Source organism: Mauremys reevesii, linkage group 5, assembly GCF_016161935.1.
Source record: "Mauremys reevesii isolate NIE-2019 linkage group 5, ASM1616193v1, whole genome shotgun sequence".
Classification (NCBI taxonomy): domain Eukaryota; kingdom Metazoa; phylum Chordata; order Testudines; family Geoemydidae; genus Mauremys; species Mauremys reevesii.
This window is the reverse complement of record NC_052627.1, coordinates 12,497,208-12,521,266: the sequence shown is the minus strand read 5'-3', so window position 1 is coordinate 12,521,266 and position 24,059 is coordinate 12,497,208. Positions and strand designations below refer to the sequence as shown.

The window sequence follows — 24,059 nt, the reverse complement described above, 5'->3', positions numbered from 1 at the left end:
TGTAGCTGGGGAAGTGCTGGCTCAGCAATCTAGAAAGCAAGAGTCACAAGTCTACTTCTGAACTCGGGGTCTTTCACTTGACAGGGCACCATCTATGCACTGCTAGCAGAACAGTTCACCTTTGAACATATGCTGGTGGGGTCTGTATTATCGGCTATAGGATAAAGAGCACAGTAATGAAAAACAGTTTGTTTAAACATCTTGTTTGTAGAGTGATAAGGTAATTTACAAAAGGCTATTTGTCTAAATTCTGAAAGACTAATGAATCTACAAGGCCTTTTTGTGACAAGATGCCCAGTTAAACATAATGAGCAAATAATTTTATCTATTTAATTATTAGCAGGAATATTCCAAAAGTTTTAACATCAGATATGACAGCAAAAGGGTTTTTTCATTAACCAGACATTACTTGAGAAGAGTATAAAAGAAACACCTTTCTCCTCTGTCTTTCTACCTTTCACATAAATTCCAGGCCCCCCCAAATCTGACACCATGAAGTGGGGAACATTCATTTCTTTTATTTTCTTGGTAAGCTTTACCGAATCAAAAACCCTGCCCAGAAGATATCGGGATGTAGGTAAGAATATTTCTTGTACATTAACTATAAGCTTTCATATAATGTCCACACACAACTTGTTGTGGTCATTTGGGGATCTCATATGATCATTGCCCATTCTAAAACAAAAAAGTAAGATAAAAAGTTAACAGTTATTATTGATACATCTGACTAGTACATCACAGTTATATAATGGCTCTGACTTCACAGGAACAAGATCAAAAACACACAGTGGGTCTGACTTCTCAAAATAGGCTACTACATTTCAAATACAATAACCATGATTACCTACTGGATTTGTGAGCATGGTTTAGAAAACATTTAAGGTTCTGAGTCAGACTCTGCAAGTACACGGTCTCTTTTCAAGCCAAATCTGCTCACCTTTTTCATGCAAGTCATTGGGAGCTAGGGGAGATTTGCATGAGTAAGGTAAACAGGATTTGGACTTTATATGTAATGCTCAGTTTGATACACCTGTCAGTAAGAGTCTTAGTATTATTAGCGCTATCTAGTGTTTCTTAAAATATGTTTTGAAGAACAAACTGGGTGAATATTTAGGGCTCAATTCCGCCACCCTTACTTATATTGATTAGTACCTTATTCTGTAAGCAGTGCAATTAGTTTTAGTGAGTAATGGTAGCAGAATCTAGCCCTTAATATTTAAAATCTAGAAGATGTTTTCTGTCACCTTTTTCCAATTTTATGTGATTATTCTCCAGTTTGTGGCTTATTAATGCTTTGAGTATCCATGTAATATATGGGACAAATGTACCAGTGTACAATATGCAGGATGGTTTTAAATACACAGAGCTTCATCAGTCATGTTGATTGTACTTTCATCTTGGGAGCTACTTTATAGAATGCAGAGGCAGGTCCTAAAAAAAAAAAAAAAAAAAAAAAAGTGCCTACTAAGAATCTTAGATTCCTAGAAAAATGAGGCATTCTTGAGATTCCTGGTTGAAAGTCTGGTTTCCACAAATGCCCGGGGACAAATAGTTAGATTTTCAGCACAGACTTCTTTCTGGCTACATTCTCAGATAATCACTTCTTTCACTCCTGTGCGGTTGAAGCATTGTCTTCAGTATGTCCAAGATTGGGCCCCATTAGGAAAGGGGAAAAAAATTGCATGCAATCTTTAGCCACTAAGACCCATTTTGTTTCATTGGGCCAAATTCACCGTGGGTGTATGAGGGTGAACTCCACTAACTTCAAAGGAGTTTTAGCCACTCATGCAGTGCTGATTTTAGCTCATTAACTTTAAAGACATAATCCCCCATTTTAACTCAAACTGGCCAATGATCAAAGATCCCTTTAAATAACGAAGCAAGGTTTTAAGATACTGAGGTACTAAGTACTTGAACCACCATTACCAAAGTATCAGAGCATTTAATTGTTAGCATATTTATTCTCATCATAACAACCATGTCAGGTGGGGCAGCGCTATTGTCCCCATAACCCAGACAGGGAACAGAAGCAGAGGGAAACTAACAGACCTGTCCAAGGTCACATGGGAAATCAGTGGCAGAGCAGAGATGTGACTGGGTAGCACCCTAACTATTCAACTATCCTTCTTTACAGATCAAGAAAATGCTTCATAAAATACCTATGTATTAAACATTTGGTGATTCAAAGACCAAATTATCTTCTTTTTCAGACGAATCACACACCCTTGGCCATTGTTTTACTGAGCTACACGAGGAGAATTTTAAAGGCGTGTAAGTGTGACTGATAAAAATCCAGCTGAAAGTGTGCAGCCAATGATCCTTACGGTGTATTTTTATCCAATTCAGAAATGAAAGACTACTAATGAGTCAGATACTGAAAAAAAATACATTAAAAATATTGGCAGAATAAAAGGCGATCTTCAGAGCAACAAAATGAGTCAGAGCAAACATCACATAAAGTGAGACAAATTAGATGACTTGGCCTTTGCCCCCACCTATGAGGAAGCGGGGCAATAAGAACAGGCCCTTGCAGCTCTATGCAGACTGCTCTGACCTCGCCTGTGGATATGCAGGTGCCAATGGGCCCTGGGCACCTGTTAGTCCTCAGCTAGGGCCAGAACGAAGGGAGTGGGGATGGGGAGAAGCAGAGAATGGGCAGAACCTTAGTTGCATCCTTCCCCCAAATGAAGTGCTGGCGTGCTTCAGTGAGGGGCACAGGGAGAGGCTATCCACCAATAGCAGATTGCTGTCCCTCTGGAGAAGGAGCAGCATGGGAGAAATTATGACTCAGAGGGCTGTTGATGAATTACAGTGCCTCCCGGGATGGTGCAGCTCATACACCACCCCTGGCTCAGGGCTGAGCTTAACAACACTATCTAGTCCCAAGTATTAGCTACCCGTTATCCCCACCAGTTCATAAACTCAACTCCAGGAGATACTTCAAATGGCAATGGTCAAAGGAACTAGAGTTTTAAAAGAAAAGACTATTTCTGGCTAGTAGGAACCACGGCAGCCAGAGACAAGCCAAGATCAAAACTACAGGGAAGTTAGATTTTGTCACATTTAACAAGAATAAGGTGTTGGGAAGGCACATTAAATTGTTTCCAAAGATGGCCTGGACATCCATGCCAATTGTGCAGAATCCTGCCAATATTTCTTCCCTGCCCTTACTGTAGTCCATTGACTTTTTCAGCCTTTCTGCAATAATACCGGGAGGAAAGAGAACTGCCAGTTGGAAACCACTCTCTGCAATGCAGATCTCTGCTGTTTACACAGCATAGGGATGGGAGAAGTTCAAGCTCTGATAAGCTCTTGTTTCTTCCAAGCAGTGCAGATATTATTTATAGCTACAGATTCCTTATGAAATGCAGCTGACGCTTTACGGGGACACACACACACACACACACACACACACACACACACACACACACACACACACACACACACACACACACACACACACCCCTTTGAAAATTCTTCTCTTTTCTTCTCTTTGAAAGCTTGATGGACAGTTAAACATTTTCACCTTCTCTGTGTTTCTCAATTTTTATAACTTGAGGGCATTTTCATAATAGCAGGATCCATGTTTGAGAGTTCATCAGCTTTCATCATAGTTAAGTGGGGTTAAGATGCTTAATTACGATGGTTCTTACTCAGAGTTAAGTGGACAGCCAAATCTGGGGTCAAGAAAGCATACCCATCCCTCCATGATGGTTTTTTTTGCCTTGCCTGGGAACAATGAGTGTGGATCATTGGTAAGGCTGATGTGAGGGTCTTTCACACTATCAGTTTTCTGTAACTGCAAGAGTCTTGGTGGAATTTGATTGCTTCCTAACTTCTAATTTTATATTCTTGCATCAGAGGATTTTCATTTCAGAATGGGGGCGGGAGAGAATGGGAACCAGACAAAAAAGTAGGAACAAGGTATCATACAAATAACCCTAATGGTCAGAGGGAGAAATACTAATTATGATATCCAACTAAGATGAACGTAAGAGACTGATTTGCCATGATAATGGACACATGGGGGCATGGAAATCTCTATTGCAATGCATTAGCTCTACCATGGCTACAGAAAGACAAATTAGTTTAAACTGTCTTCGATTCAGCATTGAGCAAATGGTTCAGCATTGTGGTTCTTCAGCCATTCTCCTGTAGGTTTGAGATGGATCTTCATCATATTTTATCACTACACAATGAAAAAACATGACTATAAGTCTGATTCCACACTGACTTTACCACCATGGTTCAGTAGGTCAAGAAAAATTGTCTTTAGTTGCATCTCAGGTTCTATGTTAGACCTGTCCTCCAGCCCTCCAGCTCCTATGAGGAAGTCTTTGACCTCTGGATCAGACATAGCACCCACACAGCTTGAAGAAATCAATTTTGCTTTTTGGTAGCTAGCTATGTATGTAACAATATTATGTTGTTGCAGTGCCATGGCCATATTTGCTCAGAATGTGCAGCAAATCACTTATGAAGAAGCAGCTAAATTGGTAAAAGATGTCACAGACCTTGCACAAAAATGTGTCGCCAGCAAGGCAGACCCAGAATGTCTGAAGCCACTGGTAAGCCAAGATAATATTATTATTGTGGCCAAGAAAATGTGATTGTATTTCTGTCATGACCAAGATTTCCAAAACTGACTAGTGATTTCAGGGGCTTCAATTTTGGATGTCCAACTTGAGGTCCCTCAAAGGAGCTTGATTTTCAGAGGATAAGTGCTCAGCACTTTCTGAAAATAAGGCTCACTTTAGGGCATCTCAAGTAAGGCAATGAAAAACTGAAGCCCTCCAAAATCTTTAGTCACTTTTGCAAAATCCTGGTCTGTATCTTTTAAAAAAAAAGTCTGCTTAGACAGAAATTTGGCATCTAAGGTCAATGTAACTAAATTCAGTAGCAGCCAGTGCCACTCATTACCAGCAAGGAAGGAGTCTTAATTTGTTTTTAGCAATTAACTCATAGCAGTCTGACTTTCTGTCAGAGATGGGGTCTGAACAAAAATGTTGCATCCAAATATCCTTGAAATTTTGTTTCAGTATCCAAATCTGGATTAGATTTGTGCACATGCCACCTATTTGTTATAATGGGCTGAACCAAAACCCTGGATCCAAGCATCCCAGCTCTGTGGGGAGCTTGAGATCTGGATCTGAATTTTGCTGCTTGAACTTATTTTGTAAGTAGGGAGGAGGATGCTTTTCATCACACAGTTTCAATTCTTGTCATACTTGATGTTATAATATAGAGGTGGACAAACCATCTTGGTTTGGGTAAAGATTTGAAGATTATCTGAACCTCAGTGGGAGCCGCTGGGTGCTCATTATGTTTGAAAATCATCCCACTTGTTTAGCTGCCTAAACATGGATTTAGGAGCCTAAAGTGAGGCACCAATTTTGATAAATCCTGGCCTATAAGTTTAGGGCCCAATCCAATTCCCACTGCAGTCAAAGTAGAAAGGAATAAAAAAAAAGGGGGGTGGAGGAAATCAGTTTGTGTGAGTCAGGGCTCTGTCAACAGTTTATGGTCTTCAATGTTCTTTCCACAAGAGGAAAGACAGTGCAACTACAGACAACCAAATGTTTCTTCTTTCCACAGACTGCCATTTTCCTGGATGAAATCTGCCATGAGCAAGGCCTTCCTGAGAAATACGGGTTAGCTGCCTGTTGTGCTAAAGCTGACCCTGAAAGAAATGAATGTTTTCTATCCCATAAAAATTCTACACCAGGATTCATTTCTCCTTTTAAAAAACCAGACCCTGAAGAGGGATGCAAACAGTACCAAGAGAATCGAGAAGCACTTCTGGGCTTGTAAGTAAACTAATTTTCTATTAGAATCGAATGAGTTACACGCCGTGGTTCTCAGCTCTGTAAACTTACTGTGTGGGTGGGCATGCCACAGCTCCTCTCTCTCTGGGACTGCCTGCACGGCCACAATTTCTCTGCCGGTAACTTGGCCCTCTGGCTGAGTCACCATCTTAAGTCCAACCTTTCTGGAGTCGCATTTGTCCAAACTAGAAGTTAGGGTTACCAACTGTCTAATTGCACAAACCCAAACACCCTTGCCCCGCCCAATCCCGAAGCCCCACCCCCTGCTCACTCCACCCCCACTCCCTCCATTGCTTGCTCTCCCCCACCCTCACTCACTTTCACCAGGCTGGGGCAAGGGGTTGGGGTGCAGGCGCCAGCCGGGCAGTGCTTACCTCGGGTGGCTCCCGAAAGTGACTGGTACATCGCTCTGATAGCCGCTCCTGCAGCCCGCACGCACTGCCCCTACAGCTGCCACAGGCCATAGTTCCCAGCCAATAAGAACTGTGGAGTTGGCGCTCGGGGCGAGGGCAGTGTGCAGAGATCCCCTGCCTCAAATCTCCCGATTTGGCTTCAGTAGCCTCCGGGAGATAGAGCCCGATTCTGGGAGACTCCCAGCAAAGCCAGGAGGGTTGGCAACCCTACTAGAAGTCCCAGAAACATCTTAACAGGGGAAAAAAAATCTTTCTGCCTTATCTGAGGCTAGTTCTTAGCATGTCTTTATGGCTCAGCCTGCAGCCTCCCCACTCAATAATCCTTGCCAGGGGCTTGTATGCTCCCTTTCCTGGGGCCAGTAGGGGAACCTAATCCCACCATCTATTCTGGGTTCTGGTCCAGGGACCCTGTACTGAACAGACAGTCTGCTCCTTCACTTGCACTGCAACTTCTCTGGGTCCCTTCCTACCCACTCTCTCCAATTCCCCTTACTTCTCTCCCCTGCTTAGTCGGGGGTCTTCCCCCAGCCAACCTGCCTAAAGAGCTTTCCTCACACTCTTCCTGCTTGGATCTTCCAAGCAGGTTCCTTTGCACCCCTGAGTTTCCTTCTCTTATAAGAGCCTCCATTCAGCTCTTTCTCCAGGTGGCTTTATCACTACTTAAGCCTGGCACTCACCTTTATCCCCTCAGGTGCTGGCAGGTAACTAACTGGCATCTCAGCTCCCCCCCCCCCGCCCCTATGATCCCATTCAAGATGTTTGTACCTTTCAACTCCCCAGAATGGGGTCTTCTGCCCCCCCTTTGCTCCAAAAGGGCCATTATACCCCAGAATAAACATCAATTACTGTTCTATTATGAACCCTGTTCTAGGACCTGCTAAGTGTGGTTATCTTTCATGGCACTCAGTCCTGCAAGGTGCCAACCACACTGGTTTGATCAAGCAACACATTTGGGCTTAACTTTAAGCATATGAGAAGTTCCCTTGAAGTCATAGGTACTTAAAAGTTAAGCATGTGCTTAAATGTGTTGCTGGATCTGGCCTAGAGCACTCAGCACCTTGCAGGATCGAGCCCTTAAATTCTAGTAAAATCTTAGCACCCCTTTGCAACAGAATTCCTTCCTGTTAAATCCCATTGCATTATACGGTTCCCAGTTATAATGGCAGGAAAATAGCACTGACTAGGGTGGCTGTTATAACAGGCTTTGCTGTATATTAATTATAGAGCAGCATAAGTGCGTGACACTTTACAACCCATCCAAACCATCTGGACTCTGCCCTGGGAGCTTGCGCTCAAAGTTAATTCAAGGCACCTTTCCATTTTAGATACATCTATGAACTTGCCAGGAGGCATCCTTTCCTGTATTCCCCAACAATTCTTGGCGGTGCTGGTCATTATGAGGAGATGATGAAAGTCTGTTGCAAAGCTGATGACAAGGCTGCATGCTTCAATGAAAAGGTATTCTGTTTTAATATGTACATTTACTTCAGGTTTTGATTAGTGGTCTCCTATAGCTAGAGAAATGCTTGAAGCAGAGCTGAAGGTCAGCTTTTTTCATTTTAGTCACCTAAACCCTTATTTAGGCCTCGATTCCAGCAATCACCGCCATTCAGGACAGGACTTAAGCATGTGCTTTCCTGAATTGGGGCCTTTGACTCTTAAGAAAAATGGTCTGATTTTCAGAGGTGCTGAGCACTGGCAGCTCCCACTGCCTTCAAGGTAACAACAAAAACTTTATTTTCAAAGAGAGGACACCGTTTTAGGATTGATGGCTGAGACTTTCAAAGCAGTGTACGGGATTTAGACAACTTCCCCTAACATTAATGGAACATCTGTATCTACGTCACCCAGAGTGTTTGAAAATCTCAGTCAACATTCTGTTATTAAAATTCCTCATTCCTGTTATTCTAAATGAACAAAGTATCTTATCTTCTCTCTTTATCTCTGCCTGTTTGTGTAGTACCGATGTAACCCTTCTCACTATTGAATCTCAGATAGATGTACTTATTTTATGAGATATTGGTGCAATAGGATGGGAGAATGCTAATTGTATTATTAGAATAGCTGCATTAGACTGGCTTGGGGCCTGATACCGTGTGGTGCTGAGAACCTTCACCTTCCGCTAACATCTTTGGCAGCAGTATAGTGTAGTTGAGTACTTTAAGAGGTGCACAGCACTTTGCAAAATGAAGTTCTTAAGAAGGAGGCATATGTACTGTAGCTCATCAGAGCAGATTGTCCGTAACTGCCCAGTTTAAAAACACAGAGTAGTGTTTAATAAAGGGTTTCTAATGAGCAGGATTTCACAAAACTCCGTAACTAAATAAGGGGCTGCTGATCCAGCCACATGAATTAAAACGATGTGATCCGGCTTCCTTTTGCTTTGGTGGACACTTTATAGCTAAGCAGGAAAAAACCTTTTTGTGTTTCTGCTAAAATTCTCTGTTTCTGATTCTGCTTTCTTCATTCATTTGACCAGTACGTTGTTTTTTGTTTTTGTTTTTTAATGGTTGACCTCATCTTTATAACAGGCACCATCTGTGATCAAGTCAGTGAAAGAAAGTGGCTTGGTACAGGAACAAACATGTGAGATCCTGAAGAAGTTTGGAGAAAGAGCCTTAAAAGCTCTGTAAGTCTGTAGCTTGTTTATTCAATGTACAACTTTTTGGTTACTTAGAAAAAAGGCCCCGCCCGTGCCACAACTGTACACTTGCCAGAAGCCTACTGCTTGTCTTTAGAAGACAAAGTGAACTGAAGGGACTGTGAAAGAGGTGTGCAAAGAACACAAGGCAGGGCCCTGAGATGTTTAAAAAAAAGATACCAGGCCTCCAGACTGTAGCTCTTCTCCTTGGCAATCACTCTCAAGCTGTCTCTGGAGGAGACAGAGATAAGGATGGTTAAGCACCAGGGTATTTTTTGGATGGCTAGAGCTGGTGGAAGGCGGTTCAATTTGCATTTGCCTGTGCTAGTGAGGATGGATGTGCTTCAGGGAGGATTCTCCTGCAAGACCCCATGTAGTGTTGTGCAACCTGGTGATGGAGGCAGAACCAAGAAGCCCTCACAGGATGTCCATTTACAATAGCATCAGAGCTTGAATGAACATAACCCAGGAGAGGCTCTCTCCCCCAACACACTACGGCTGGGAAGTGGAGGACACACAGCTCTATAATTCTAAACTTACCTTCTATGACCGGGGCCTCTCATGAGCGCCTCCTGTCAGCAGGTGCGGCCCTGCACTCTCTCTCTTTTCACGGTGCCCTTGTCGTCCGTTGCCCAAGTCACGCAGTTAATATGCATTTGAACTCACAAACCCCTCCCGAGGTAACGAAGGCCAACAAATGGCTGGCCCTGTCCAAGGTCTTCAGCTCCATCTCTGGGCAATCGGTAATGGCTTTATCCTGGTCTCTGGGCTCAGTCCTCTGCCCCTTCTGGGCTAACTTTAAGGGCACGTCTGCCCCAGGCTTCCTCTCTGGAGACTCAGTCCTGCCCTTCACCTGGGCCGCTAAACAAGCCGTATCCCCTTCTTGGCACTTAGGCCACCCTGCCAGTGGGGTGGGGGGGGACCCAGCCCCCCACACTACTCTGGGTCCCAACCCAGGGAGCCTATAAATAGCAGCCATGTGCTGCTTCCTGTAATAGTTGCTGCTGCTATTCCCTGGGCCACTTCCCACATAGCCCCTTCACCCTTTACCTCAGGGCTGAGATTCTTCCTCAGGGAATGCCATCACCACCAAACCCATCTTCTGATTCTTCCTTGAGCTCTAGCAACAAGCACCATCCTCGCTTCTCTGGCCCCACCAGGGAAATGAATGGCTCCCCCCCCTCGCAGCTCCTTTTTTCTCCACCTGCTGAGCGCTGATTGGCTGCTTCCCTGCAGACTTTCTAGGCAGGCCTGGAAGACCCACCTTTATTGCTCCTTTTCTGGGGCAGGCCATGAGGCCTCCAGCAGGGGACCCGGTACACCCGGTCAAACCACAGATGCCGGTGGAATGAAGCTCTAAAGCTGTAGGCTGCATAGGGGATGTAATAAACAGGTGCATCCTGCTAATATAATACTAATCTTCCCCTCTCCCCAGCCAGTGCTGATGTGACTGTGTTGGCTGGCTCAAGCCCCATCAGTGGAGTCACCTTGCCTCACCAAACCTACCCTCCTTGTGGACTTTCCTGTCACTGTGTATGAGGATGGTTGAAGGGATGAACCTAAGCTCTAAGTGTTTCTTTGCAGAATTTTTTAAAGCCCCTAAATCCAATCTGCAAGCAGGGGAAAACATTATCCTCTCACATAGTACTATATCGTGCTGGCCACTTTTCTTACCACCAGCAGCCATGGGCAACTTTAGGGATTACCAAAGAGAACGGAAGGGGATTGCCATAAAATGAAAGTCCACAAAGCTTTAGTGGTTGCAGGCCCACTTAAATTACTTAGATCACAGTAAATCATTTTTGTGCACATTCATTTGATGGAGGCTGATATGTGTAAAGAGCAGGGACTCAATGTTACTGCTTTGCCTTCTGAGCAATAAGTATACGCTAATTTGAGTCCATTTTATAACAGAACTTACATGTCAGATTTGCAGAAAACTTTATGTGCAGCTAAATGTCTGCACAAAAATGTGCACACCTGAACACACAGTTACCATGATTGTGCATGCAACCACTCCAACTTTTACATGCAGATTGCCTGCAGGATGTGTAATCGGGAATACAAATTAGGCATGCAAATGTACATGTAACTGTAGCATAATTTTCTTAAAACCTTAACTTTTAGGGGGAAGCCAGCTTTAAAATAATGGCCAAATTCTGCTCTCATTTACACCAGCCCAGACCTTTGTGTGTGACTTAAAACTGCAGCCCAACTAGTTCTAAATAGCCACTGTGGTGTTCCCGTGGTGGTTGTGTACCAGTTATAGGCCTGATTCACCAATGTGTAACTTCAGCTTTGTACTCATGAATAATACCATTGTCTTAGATTTTCAAAGAGGCCTAAGGGAATTAAGTGACCAGCTCTTATTGAAGTTCAGTGGGAGTTGGGGACCAAATTTCCTTACCACTGAATTTAGTTGCAGTGTTTATCATTAACTTCAGCGGCAGCAGAGGCAGGCCACTGCTAGAGATCATATTATTGCGTTCTAAGTTTTAAACAATACTTGTATTTATTCTTTCTAGGAAACTTGTTCAAATCAGCCAAAAATTTCCAAAGATTGATTTTGTTACTGCAACCAAACTTGCAACAGATATTACTCACATGCACACGGAGTGCTGTCATAGTGACATGCTGGATTGTATACACGAGAGGGTAAAAGAATAACTTATTTACCACTTCTATGTTAAAAAAATAGGTTTCATAGTGGGGTTTCTTCCTTCTAGTTTTGTTCCTTTTTGCTGATCTTTTATGCATCTGTTAATTGTTTTCCAAATTAGGCATTTAAAGCCTCAAAGATTGATACATAGATGAGAATTGTTCAACCTGCTAAATTATCCCATGTGACTCTGTTTGAGTGAAATAGGCAGAAAGCATAAGGCACAAGAATGAGTTTGTGACTAAGCACTAGACTGGGATTCAGGAAAACTGCGTTCAGTTCCTGGCTCTGCCACAGACTTCTTGTGTAACATTGGGCAAATCACTTAATCTCTCTGTCCCACATCTTCAAAGGTAGTTAGGTGTCTAAATCCCATGCAAGTTAGGCACCTAAATACCTTCAAGGCATCTTCTACTTGCATATTGCAATTCTTTCTCCCACTTTTTGTCTGTCTTGCCTATTTAGATTTAAGAGTTTCAGGGTTGAGACTGTCTCTTACTATGGATATGTACAGTGCTTAGTACAATGGAGGCAGTGTTGCCTAGTGGATAAAGCAGTGGCCTCAGACTAGGGTTCTAGTCCCACTTCTGCTGCTGACTCACTGTCTGCCCTTGGGCAATTCACTTCACCTCTCTGTTTTTCAGTTTCCCCATCCGTAAAATGAAGATACTGATATTGACCTTTGTAAAACAACTCCCACGCCCTCCAACCCTCCTCCCCCCCACCCCCGAGCGGTGCAGATGAAAAACACTGTGTAACAGCTAGGAGGTAGATATTAATGAGGCCCTTATCTCAGCTGGGGACTTCTCTAAGCTCTACTGTATTAAAAATCATAACTGAAAGAGGGGTTTTCCACTGCAAAACAATGAGAAAAACTAGATATAAGTACCAGTCTTTTTTAATTTCTTTACAGGTAGAGCTGTCAAATTATGTCTGTTCCCACAAAGATACCATATCAACTAAACTCAGCGACTGCTGTGAAAAGCAAGAGGTGGAACGAAGCGAATGCATAGTTCAGTTGGAAAATGATGACAAACCTGCAGACTTGTCTCCCACAGTCAGAGAGTTCATAGAAGACAAAGATGTGTGTGAGCACTTTGCCAAGGAAAAAGATGCCTTCCTGGCCAAGTAATGCAGCTCTCAATCTACTCTGGGGTATCTCTGTCATTTAAGTGTTGCAGGCCCAGCATTCCAATTGTTTAGGCCCAGCATTCAACAAGGACAAGTGCAGAGTCCTGCACTTAGGACAGAAGAATCCCATGCACTGTTACAGACTAGGGACCAAATGGCTAGGAAGCAGTTCTGCAGAAAAGGATCGAGGGGTTACAGTGGACGAGAAGCTGGATATGAGTTGACAGTGTGCCCTTGTTGCCAAGAAGGCTAATGGCATTTTGGGATGTAAAAGTAGGGGCATTGCCAGCAGATTGAGGGACGTGATCATTCCCCTCTATTCAACATTGGTGAGGCCTCATCTGGAGTACTGTGTCCAGTTTTGGGCCCCACACTACAAGAAGGATGTGGAAAAATTGGAAAGAGTCCAGCAGAGGGCAACAAAAATGATTAGGGGGCTGGAGCACATGACTCATGAGGAGAGGCTGAGGGAACTGGGATTGTTTAGTCTGCAGAAGAGAAGAATGAGGGGGCATTTGATAGCTGCTTTCAGCTACCTGAAAGGGGGGTTCCAAAGAGGATGGATCTAGACTGTTCTCAGTGGTAGAAGATGACAGAACAAGGAGTAATGGTCTCAAGTTGCAGTGGGGGAGGTTTAGCTTGGCTATTGGGAAAAACTTTTTCACTAGGAGGGTGGTGAAGCACTGGAATGGGTTACCTAGGGAGGTGGTGGAATCTCCTTCCTTAGAGGTTTTTAAGGTCAGGCTTGACAAAGCCCTGGCTGGGATGATTTAATTGGGGATTGGCCCTGCTTTGAGTAGGGGGTTGGACTAGATACCTCCTGAGGTCCCTTCCAACCCTGATATTCTATGATTCTATTATTCCAATTTAGAAGCCAAAGCTTTGCTTGCAAAACTCCAGCATGTGAACTAAGCCTGTACGTGGGAATGCGGTCAGTATAGAAGCCTATGTCTTGACCCATTAAGTCTGGTTTAGGCACTGAGTAGGTTTATTGCAAACAAACAAACAAAAAAATAGTATGCCTAATTTTCAAAGGGGTTTTTATTTCAAATATTGGCCTTTATTTGTATTTGCCTTTACATTTATCATGGGTTTTTATTAACGCATCTGTAAGCCTTTTACGTGACTAAAACAATGAAAGTTCTGCTCGCCTCATAGTTCTGTAATTCCATCATCCAGTAACTGAACTACTGTGTTATTTTTGGCTTTGAAGGGGGCTTAATGGAATATTTAAAAACATTAGCACAAATATAAACACAGAGCTATTTGGTTTTACTGAGGTTTACCTGAATACTGCTAGTTCCATCATTTTTTTAGAGAAAGGGAAAAAAACAGAATCTTCAATGCTTCTGAATTTCACAATGGGATGGGAGCAAATGTGGAACTTCTGATTTCATAAGTTTTCCGCTATTTGGGTTGGTTGATCATAACCAAGAACAGGGTGAAAATCTTAAATTTCCAGTGCTGTCCATTCCAATCCCAGATTCCAATGCTAGCCCTGATTCAGCCATAAACTTGCCTAAACCAAACCCAGATCTTTATCTAAACATGTCTGTTTTAGTCTGATTCTGGCTCTGATTCTACTCCCATTGCAATCAATAGCAAACATTTCCATTGGCTTTAATGGAAGCATGATCACATCCCAGATATACACCCAGAAGCTGTTTAGGTCAAATGAAATACGATGCTTTCGTTTATGAATGTGAAAACCAACATCTTCTGGGCCAGATTTTGGGTTAGAAAAAGCCGATTACCTCACTTGAATGACACCGTATCTGAGGACTTGGTTCATTTTTGTTAAGAATTTCGCTAGCATTTAGATGTGAGGTAAAGGGAGAAAGCTAAGCTGTGCATTTATAGTTAGAGCGGGAAGAATTTTTTTTGACAAAAAGATTTTCGATTAAAAAAATACCTTTTTGCATTTTCCTCAACATTTTTCAGTTTTTCATACTCTCCCCCCCCTCAAAAAACAAAACACCACCACCCTGAAAAGCCATTGTTGGGGATTTCAAAATTCAAGACGTTTTTGTTATTTTAATTTCTGATGAAAATTTAAACAATTCATCAAAAAAAAAAATTAGCCAATGTTGAAAAATCTTCATTTTCTAAATGTTTCATTGGAAATAGAATCCATTTCCCAACCAGTTCTAGTAACAGCCAGATTAACTTCGTGACCAGGAGGTGCTCAGCACTAGCAGGCTCAGGACCAATAACTCTGCACACCAAAATAAATAACTGAATAGCTAATCTTTACCATAAACCCTGCAAATAAATGAAATCTGCATGTATCGTCAGTAGCCACACACAAATTGTACATTAATCTTGTGCTAAAATAGGGCCAAATTTTTCATTAATGGCCTGTAACTTCAAATAAACTAAATAATAATAATAATCTTCAGCTCTTTAGGTTAAAAGGTCCCTGAGAAGAAAAACATCTTATCATCCTTATGCTTTAAACAAGTCGAGCTGACTCTAATAAGCGTGTCAGATGAGCCAAACAGCAAGAGTTGTTCAGACAGATGTACTCTATACAGTTCAGTTACAAGTTGCTGGGCTAGCCTCACCAGGTGGAATGCTATGGCCTGTTTTCTGCAGGGGTCGGGCTAGATTATAGTAATGGGCCCATCTCGCCTTAAAAGTTATGAATCTTTGAAGGGCCCTAATTTCTAATGCTGACATCGTTCATGTGTTGCAGATTTGTCTATGAATACTCAAGACGACATCCTGAGTTCTCCCATCTTATGCTTTTAAGAGTTGGTAAAGGCTACGAGGAATTACTGGAAAATTGCTGCAAAGAGAGTAACCCTCCCGAGTGCTACGGCAAAGGGGTGGGTGCCACTGAACTTCATGTAATAACTGGGAGGCCTGAGCAGAATTCACAAACGGTCATTGTCTGATGCCGATTGAGGCATGAGGTGGAAGCATTTCCACTCTCCTGGTCTGGAACTGCATCCCAGGGTTTCCTAGAAGGAAAGAGCAGTAGTAATAAGGCTCTATGGTCTCCAGTCTGCAGGAAGGCAACTGGAGTCTTCTCCCTCTTCCATTATTTGAACCATGTTGGGTTTGCTGGGAATGAACATCCCTGTGCGGGAGATGTGGGTGACAGCATCTGCTTATTCAGTGGCAGCTGGAAGTTCTCCTCTGCTCTCCCCGGGCACTGATCCTAGAGCTAGCTAGCTGTTCAAACAGGAGCGGGTAGCTGGGAGGGACTCCTGCCCATTCGGGACAAGTAAGCCCCTCTCTTGGAAAACAGGAAGTAGGAGAGGATGGCAGCAGAGCCCTCTCTCCACACGCAAACACTTGTTTTTAAGGGGTGCACTCTAAATCCCACATCACTGATCCCTCTGCCCCTTCCTTGCACCTCCAGGCAGATGGCTCCTAGGGAGCTAGTACTGCTGTGCTGCCCTATCTGTGATCTTCACATGGCTAGAGAGAGGTGCCAAGAAAGGGAGATCTTAGGTCTGTGAAATCCCTGAGCCCTTTGGGGTCTTTGTGGGCTCCAACCAATGAGCTTCTCAGCATCCCTAATGCACCCCCTATGCACCTGCTTGATTGTCCTCAACATTGGTCAGCACTGCCTGGAGCTCCCCTTTGTGGCAGTTAGGATCCCCCACGACCCATAGGGATGTGGCCCTGAATAATTATCCACTCCGTTATTTAAGAGATGTAGGGGCTAATGGTCTATACACTAGTTATGTTCAAATAGTTGAGGCATCAGACAGTTGAGGGAAATTTTAATGCAATCAGCAGAGATATGATGATATGTCAGATAACAGGAAGTTGTGGATAATCAAAGCTGCATTGTGAGGCAGTAGTATTCTGCATTGCACACTAACCGCTTTACTAATATAAGCAGCGGAGAGTCCTGTGGCACCTTATAGACTAACAGAAGTTTTGGAGCATGAGCTTTCGTGGCTGAATACCCACTTCGTCGGATGTATGTCTTCACCCACGAAAGCTCATGCTCCAATACCTCTGTTAGTCTATAAGGTGCCACAGGACTCTTTGCTGCTTTTACAGATCCAGACTAACACGGCTACCCCTCTGATACTTTATTAATATAGTTACATTCTTTTTCAGGAAGAACTACTCAAAAAACAAGTCCAGGAAAGCCAGGAATTGCTAAAGACAAACTGCGACTTCTACAAGGCACAGGGAGAGTACCTCCTCCAAAACTTGTATGTTTGGGGTTTTGTTTTTTTGGTTTGTTTCCTAATGAGCATCCAACCCTTGTTTACCAGTTTTAAATAACAGGGGGCCATATCCTCTGCTGGTGCAAATCAGTAGAGCTATGCTGATTTACACCAGCCTACGGTCTGGTGTAAACACCTTTAGGTTTTGTCAGGGTAACATTCTAGCTCATGAATTAGGTCCATATTTCAATTCATGAAGTGTGAAGATAATAAATACTTTGTTAAACTGCCTGGTATCCTGTGTATAATACAGGTCAGGTTTGCTGATCACTGAGATGCGCAATTTCCCTCTGGCTGAATTCTGAACCCTGAGCTCTGACTTAAAAGCCATAGTATGGCTCAAAGTGAGTTGCTTTGCCCTTTCTCATAGGCTCCTGTTCTCTCTGTGTGCTGCAATATGCCCCACTTGTGTGTATTAACAAAAAAATCTAACTGTGCAGGAGAGGGACCAAAACTTGAATAGACTGAACAACCACCTCATCCCAAGTGACAGTCCCACCATGTCAGGGTTGACGAACATTAGGACACAGGGAGCATGGACAAGCTCACAAGGCTGCTGGCTTTGGCCCTAATTCAGCAAGGTTCTTAAGCACAGGACTAACTCTGAATGAAGTCACTCGTACTACGCGTGTGCTTAGCGCTAGGCATCTTCTTAAGTGCCTTGCTGAGTTGGTCCCTTCTTCTCTGGAGAGATGTGCAGGATATGCTGCCCTCTCAGTCTTGTCCTTCTCAAATCAATACATTTGCTTTTAAAAATGCCTTTGGAACAGGAGAAATGTCCCAGCAAACCTGGCTTGACCATCAGTCTATTCACCTTTCACTCCACAGTCAGTGTTTTTCTTGCCATACTTGCTAATGATCATGTTGTCTTTGAAGAAGAGTGGGTTCTTTTCCAGCCCATCTCCTGCCCTCCTGCAGCCTCCCATGAAGTCACAGAGGGCTCAGTCTTGCAAACAGATGAGGTCCCTTGACTCCTATTGAAGGCAATGGTAGAGTGGTGGTAGTTGTAGGTAAACACAAAGGACTTGATTCTTATTGCTTACACCTGTGTAAATGGAAAGCCACTGGCTAGACCCTCAGCTAGCATGAATGGTTGGAGTTCAATTGGAGGTATGCTGATTTACACCTGCTGAGGATTTGGCTCATCAATTACTAACCTGCTGGACCCCCTGTAATTGAGAGGTTGTTGTTGCAGGCTCCTGGTCCGCTACACCAAGAGGATGCCTCAGCTGCCATCCAAAGAGCTGCTCCACTTCACAAAGAAACTGGCAGAAGTTGGCGCCAAGTGCTGCCATCTAAGTGAGGACAAAATATTTCCTTGTGCTGAGACAAATGTGAGTATGTTTCTTTCCTTATCTCAGTACCATTTGTTCCTGGAGACCTTGCTGTCTCCCCACTATTCCCAATCTCCAACTGCCCAGAGGGTCTAGAGAGAAGCTCTAACTCAGAACTCCCCTGAGGTAGCAAAATGTACAACTTGTCACTGACTTGGCCTTGAGGTGTAGGGACAGACCATGAGCTGGTGTAAACAAGCATCTTACCATTGAAGTCAATTGATTTATATTAATTGACACCAGCTGAGGATCCAGCATATAGTTTTGCAAACAGAACAGTCAGGCTACAGTGAAGCATGTCCTTTGCTGAGTCAGGGCATTAGTTACACATGCTGGAACTCTGATCCCATTCCCATTGCAGTCAGTAGCATGTGTCTCCTGCATATCTTGGGAGCAGAACCAGACTGTGAGCAAATATGGCCTGGCTAGGACATTGCTCCCTTGGGATGATTAACTTTAGATCATTCTTCCATCACTGATACATCTACTTCATGGGCCAAATTATTAAAAGGGCCACAAACTGGCCTGCACATGTACTTTAGCATATGCAGTTTTTTGTGCAGTGTCACATGTACATATACCTGTAAATCCCTGCTGGTGCAAACAAATCAAGTGCATGTGTAAATTCCATAATTTGTGTGCACAGATGACAGCACATTAAATTGCTTATGCCTGGAGGCCACTGTTTGAAAATCTGGCCCCATTTTGTGTTGATGGCACTCAGCTTTCAATAGGAATGTGGGCTGGTGCTTCCGTTTAAGGAATTTGCTTTAAATGATAAAGGTTTTTATTTATAAAGGTTGAAATCCTCATGAAATTACCAAGGACAGTACGTGTCTGGTTTTTTTAAAATGCCAATGTAAAAAACAATTCTCTCTCTCTCTCTCTCTCTCCGTACAGGTTGACCTTATTCTTGGCCAAATATGTCGAAGACACTATGCCAGTACTATAAACCCTAATGTCTGTAAGTGCTGTAGTAACTCCTATGCTCTCAGAAGGCCATGCATTAGCGGCTTGGGAATCGATGAGAAGTATGTGCCTATACCGTTGACTCCTGATCTGTTCACCTTCCATGAAGACTTGTGTGCAACTCAAGAGACAGAGCTACAGAAAAAGAAGCAGGAGTAAGATATGCCTGTTTATTCTGTTTTCCTCAGCTTCTGTTTCACCCTCTTCTTGTCTACCCAGCATTCTCTCTAGCATCTACTGTTTCCTCTTCCTCCTTCAAATCCCGTGTTTAAAAAATCGCTCTTCCAGAAATATTTACTTATGTCTTCTCCTCACCAATTCTCCAGATTTCCACCCCTGCTTCCTGAAGTTTTATACAGTTTTTTGTTTGGTCTTCGGTTTCCTTCCATTGTAAGCAACTAATTTTCAAATGTAGGTGGCTACATTGCGATTTAAGCACCATGGGTAAAATCAGTGGGATTCAGGCTCCTAAATCACATAGGTGCTACTGAAAATTTTATCCCTGAGGAATAAAATTTTAAAGCTGATCATAATTTTATTTTTGGGTGCCTAACATGAGAGGCCAGAAGGAGGTCTGATTTTTTTTTCAGAAGAAGAGGGTTCAGTATGTTCTGAAAATCAAGTCCCTTTAAGATGTCTCATAATAGCTAAGTTTTGTAACATTAGGGCTCTAAATGCTCATATCTGGACCCCTGAATCAGCAATACGTTCCTAAAATGGGCATTTAGCTATCAAAATATGGCTTTAAGACATTAACATTAAGACAAGCAACTTTATAAATAGGGCTGTTTATGGTGCTTACATGGCCCTGTAACTGTAGTATCTTAATACCTCAGAATCGTTTGAGGTCTTTAGCCCAAGACCCCTGTGAGATGGAGCCATCTTATTCCCATTTTACAGATCGGGGACTGAGGCACAGAGGGTATGTCTACACAGCATTTTGGAACAAGCCTCCCAGCCAGGTTTACACTATTGCTCTAGCTGTATAAACAACGCTTGGAAGCTGTGGCTCGGCCTTGAGTTCGGGCTCTGAAGCCCACCTCCTCCCTAGTCTTCAGAGCCCAAGCTGCAACTTCAGAGCACTCTCTATACAGCTATTTATAGAGCACTAACGTGAGCACTGCTAACCCTAGTCTGTTGACCTTGGCTAGGAGGCTTGCTCCCACTCACCATCTGGCGTTGTCTACACACGGCATTTTGGTGCCTAAGTGACTTGCCCAAGGTCACACAGGAAATCAGCAGCAGAACAGGTAACTAAACCTGGCTCTCCCAACTTCCAGTGAGCACCACTGGGCCATCTTCTAGTCCCCAACAGTGGTAGAACCCAAATATTTCTCTCTTCTCAGTGGCTCTGTGGCACACCTTAGAACTAATGAGACCTGGGGTCTTAGTGTGCTCTCTCTTCTTCCCACAGAGAGCAACTGAGGAGCTGCATCTCCTCCTGGTGCTGGAAACGGACACCTTGGCAACTAGAGCTGTGTTTGTGTAGGGACAGTGCACACATATGAACCATGCCACCCAGGGGCGGCTCTAATGGCCGCTGCCCCAAGCGCGCCGCGCGCTGCCTTCGCCCTCCCGGTCGGTCCCCTCTTCCCCCGGCTCTGGTTGTTGAGCTGCCTCCTGCCCGTGCGGGCCGTCCACGACGGAACGGGCGCCGGAGCCTGCGCGAGCATGCCTGAGCAGCAACCGCGGCGGGGCGGGACCCGGGGACCCCGCCCGACCGGCGCGTCAGCGGCGCCGCGCCGTTCGGGCGGTCCTGGGCATGCTGCCCCTGCGAGCGGAGCAAGCCAAATGCCCCCAAAGCCCGCCGCCCCCCGCCTGCCGCGCCGCGATGCCACCCATATGGGAGCCAGCTGGCGCCTGTAGCTAGTTGGTCTAGCATGTCAGTCAGGCTGCTGATCTGCCCTCCCACCAAACTATTCTTGTCATACACCAAAACAGGCGGAGCTCTGAGGTCCTGGTGCAGGGAGGGGCCCTTCACTTCCTTGGAGTCGCCAAAGTTACAGGTGGCTACAAAAACATTTGCACAATTGCATACAAGGGCCATTCAACCTTACAAGCAAAGGTCACTACTCTGTACTGAGGAATGGTGCAGAGATTTCCACCTATCTGCCAGTTTGTCCATGAGGCAGTGACCAGGTCCAATGAAACTACACAAAGGAAAGGAGGTGATAATGTGACTTTGAAATAAGGATTTGTAGATTTGCGGGCATAGACGCTCTTTGGTAATTCATGTGGTATATATCTTTAAGCTAAGTAGGCATTGCTGTGGTTTGTTCTCCTTTCAGACTGCTCATCAGGCTAGTCAAATATAAGCCCACCATTACAGATGAACAATTGAAGACCATCATTACAACTTTCCTTGGCATGAGAGAAAAGTGCTGCAAAGCAGAAGACCGTGAGGCATGCTTTGGAGAAGAGGTAGCTCCCTTTTTTTCCCATGTATATTTAATCAAAAAGGAAGGCAGGCCTGGGAGGTGTACCTATCTGCATTTTAAAAAACTACTAGAAGTAACCAGAATGGTTCCATTTAGGTTTTTAAAGAAGGAACCATATTGCCTGCATCTAAATATATAAACTCCAAAATGCCAAAGAATGTCTAAGATGCATCTAGTATTAACCTTTTGCTCATGTTCAGAAGTTTACACCTACAGAACACACCCTGTATTAATAGCGTCAAGGGCCTAAAGGCCTGGAGGACACTCCACTGATGTAGGCCTGTGGGCAGGTTCTCAAATCTAATCTAACAGTATCTCCTGAGGGGTAATTTCTAATTTAAATTTCTCTCCTCAAGACCAGCTCTTAGGAAGGGAGGAGTGCTATATTCTCAAACTTAGGTGAAAGCAGTTGTTTCCTAGATTTTTAGTGATTGAATTTCTCAATTTCTTTCACCTAGCTCCATTTCTCTCCCTGTCTCCCCATTCTTTTCCATATTGGTTTAGATTCATTTCACTGTTAAATCACACAATTGCCTCCTTTTGCTTCTCTCTCCTGCCCACCCTAGTTCTGTTCGTCTTTTTCTTAGCACTCTCCCCGTTTTTTTGGCTATTCCTTAGTTGGAATTTAGTTACCAATGCCCTTTCCCCTGCTTGAGCCAGAATGGAATCCAGCTCTCTCCCCCAAAGCTGTAGCTGCTCTGCAAGGCTCTAAGGGGTAAAATGCAGTAAACATTCATTTCTGTCAATAAAAGGAAGAATTTGAGACTCTGAATCCACACAACAAGCAGCTCTATAGAGGTAGACGGGGCCACTGTTTACAGTCCCGTTTCAGAGCGGAACTGTACTTTAAATACTTTTCTAACAACTGCAGCATCTTTCAATAAAAATCTCAGTCCAAGAGTAGCAGCCTTAACTGTGTTAAATACAGTGAGATTTTCTTTCCCTTTTGGGTTCAACCGGAATATTTCAGAGTTGATCCAAGTGAATATAGGAATTGGGTGAAATTTCTTGAAGAGCTAACTTTGCAACTTTATGTATATACAGCATGTACAACTGTATGTTTCTAAATGACAGGAAATGCTCCTAAAGCTAGGATGCTTATATTGTCTGTCTGAATATACATTCTCTTCCAGGATTCTCACATCTATAAACCTTTGTCTTTTTTTCTCCTAGGGTCCAAAACTGATAGCAGAAAGTCAGGTTCAACTGGCACTATAAACCATTGCAGGTAACCTCAGGGGAAATGTGTTCTGAATTACATAAAGGAGTAATGGCATTTTAATAGTGAGACTGTCTAATCCAAATTTCCATGAAGTGTGCTTTGGAACTTATGAATTGCCATGGTGGAAAAGACTAAGGAGCAGATTCTCAGCTGCTGTACACCGCCCTAGCTCTATTGAAGTCAGTGGAGCTGTGACAACTCACACCAAGTGAGGCTCTCCCCCTAATAATCAATCCACTATCTAGTCTCCTACAGTGACCTATGGTAGATGCCTCAAAGAAAGGTATAAACTCCCCATAATGCACCTGGCCAGCTGTGGAACATGAAGCCCAGTCTAGCATCAGTCGAACTAAAGGCCGTGTGGACACTCTTTAAATGGATAGACACCTGGCTTACATCAATTTAGCTCAAAATTATTAGGGACAGGGAAAACAAGCTGAAGTAAGCTACTCAGACCCAAATTAAGAGTTTCCACACAGTGTTTTGCACCAATTTAACTAAATTGAGTAGAAAAATGATTAAGTTAAACTGCTGCAACTACAAGTCCCCTGTATCATGGAGGTGGGTCTTCTTGTTCCAGCTTTATTCTGTGCAGCATAAGAATTGAAAGCTTTTATAATTTTTAGCTTAGCTAGTGTAACTGTAGATTCCATTGATTCTGTGTATAAGGGCCAGCCCCTTAGCCCCCTTTAAACCGCCTTTGTGTCACTGCATAATCAATCATCATCGATTAACTTAGCATTTTAATAGCACTTTGTTGAAAGTACAGTACAGACATTCACTGCTTTAACTTGCTAATGCACACGATGCTACAACAGCACAAGGGGAACTAGAAAGCTGCCTTAAGGCACCTGAAGAGTGTCTTGCTGGGCATCCTGAACAGATGTAGAGCAAAAGGCTGGCATAAAGGCAGATAAAGGATATATTGGACGCAGAGTTGGAATGTGCTGCACTCTGGCAAACCCGTGTAGCAGCATGGCTCCCCGGAAACCTGCCTGAGGTTGCTGTAACTTGCAACAGGGGCCGTTTTGGCATTCCTGTTTATCCATATAAATGAACTGAGGGTATGTGATGCCATCAAATACCAAAAGACAAATATCTCTAAAAGAAAACCCTTTCTCCCAAAGGTTTGCAAACAGATATACCTAGATGTTCAGATTTAATGTGGCTCATTTAAAGTGATTTATCACTACCAAAAATAGAAAGCCACTTTCTTGTTTACCACTGTAAATAA

General features: G+C 43.6%; 1 protein-coding gene across 1 annotated transcript; it reads left to right on the top strand.

Annotated features, from left to right (window-relative positions):
• Positions 1 to 442: 442 nt before the first annotated feature.
• LOC120406828 (alpha fetoprotein) lies at positions 443 to 22,822 on the top strand. The gene is made up of 14 exons (XM_039541955.1): positions 443 to 577; positions 2,211 to 2,271; positions 4,436 to 4,568; positions 5,596 to 5,807; positions 7,564 to 7,696; positions 8,770 to 8,867; positions 11,405 to 11,534; positions 12,452 to 12,666; positions 15,365 to 15,497; positions 16,750 to 16,847; positions 18,058 to 18,196; positions 19,097 to 19,320; positions 21,454 to 21,586; positions 22,777 to 22,822. The coding sequence occupies exons 1-14, from the start codon at positions 493 to 495 to the stop codon at positions 22,819 to 22,821; spliced, it is 1,839 nt and encodes a 612-aa protein (XP_039397889.1). The 5' UTR covers positions 443 to 492; the 3' UTR covers position 22,822.
• Positions 22,823 to 24,059: the final 1,237 nt, after the last annotated feature.

Bases quoted from the DNA above. Each gene is read 5' to 3' on its own strand.
- LOC120406828 (XM_039541955.1), top strand. From the start codon at position 493: ATGAAGTGGGGAACATTCATTTCTTTTATTTTCTTGGTAAGCTTTACC. The intron at 16,848-18,057 runs GTATGTTTGGGG...TTGTTGTTGCAG, and splicing joins GAGTACCTCCTCCAAAACTT to GCTCCTGGTCCGCTACACCA. The intron at 18,197-19,096 runs GTGAGTATGTTT...CTCTCCGTACAG, and splicing joins TTCCTTGTGCTGAGACAAAT to GTTGACCTTATTCTTGGCCA.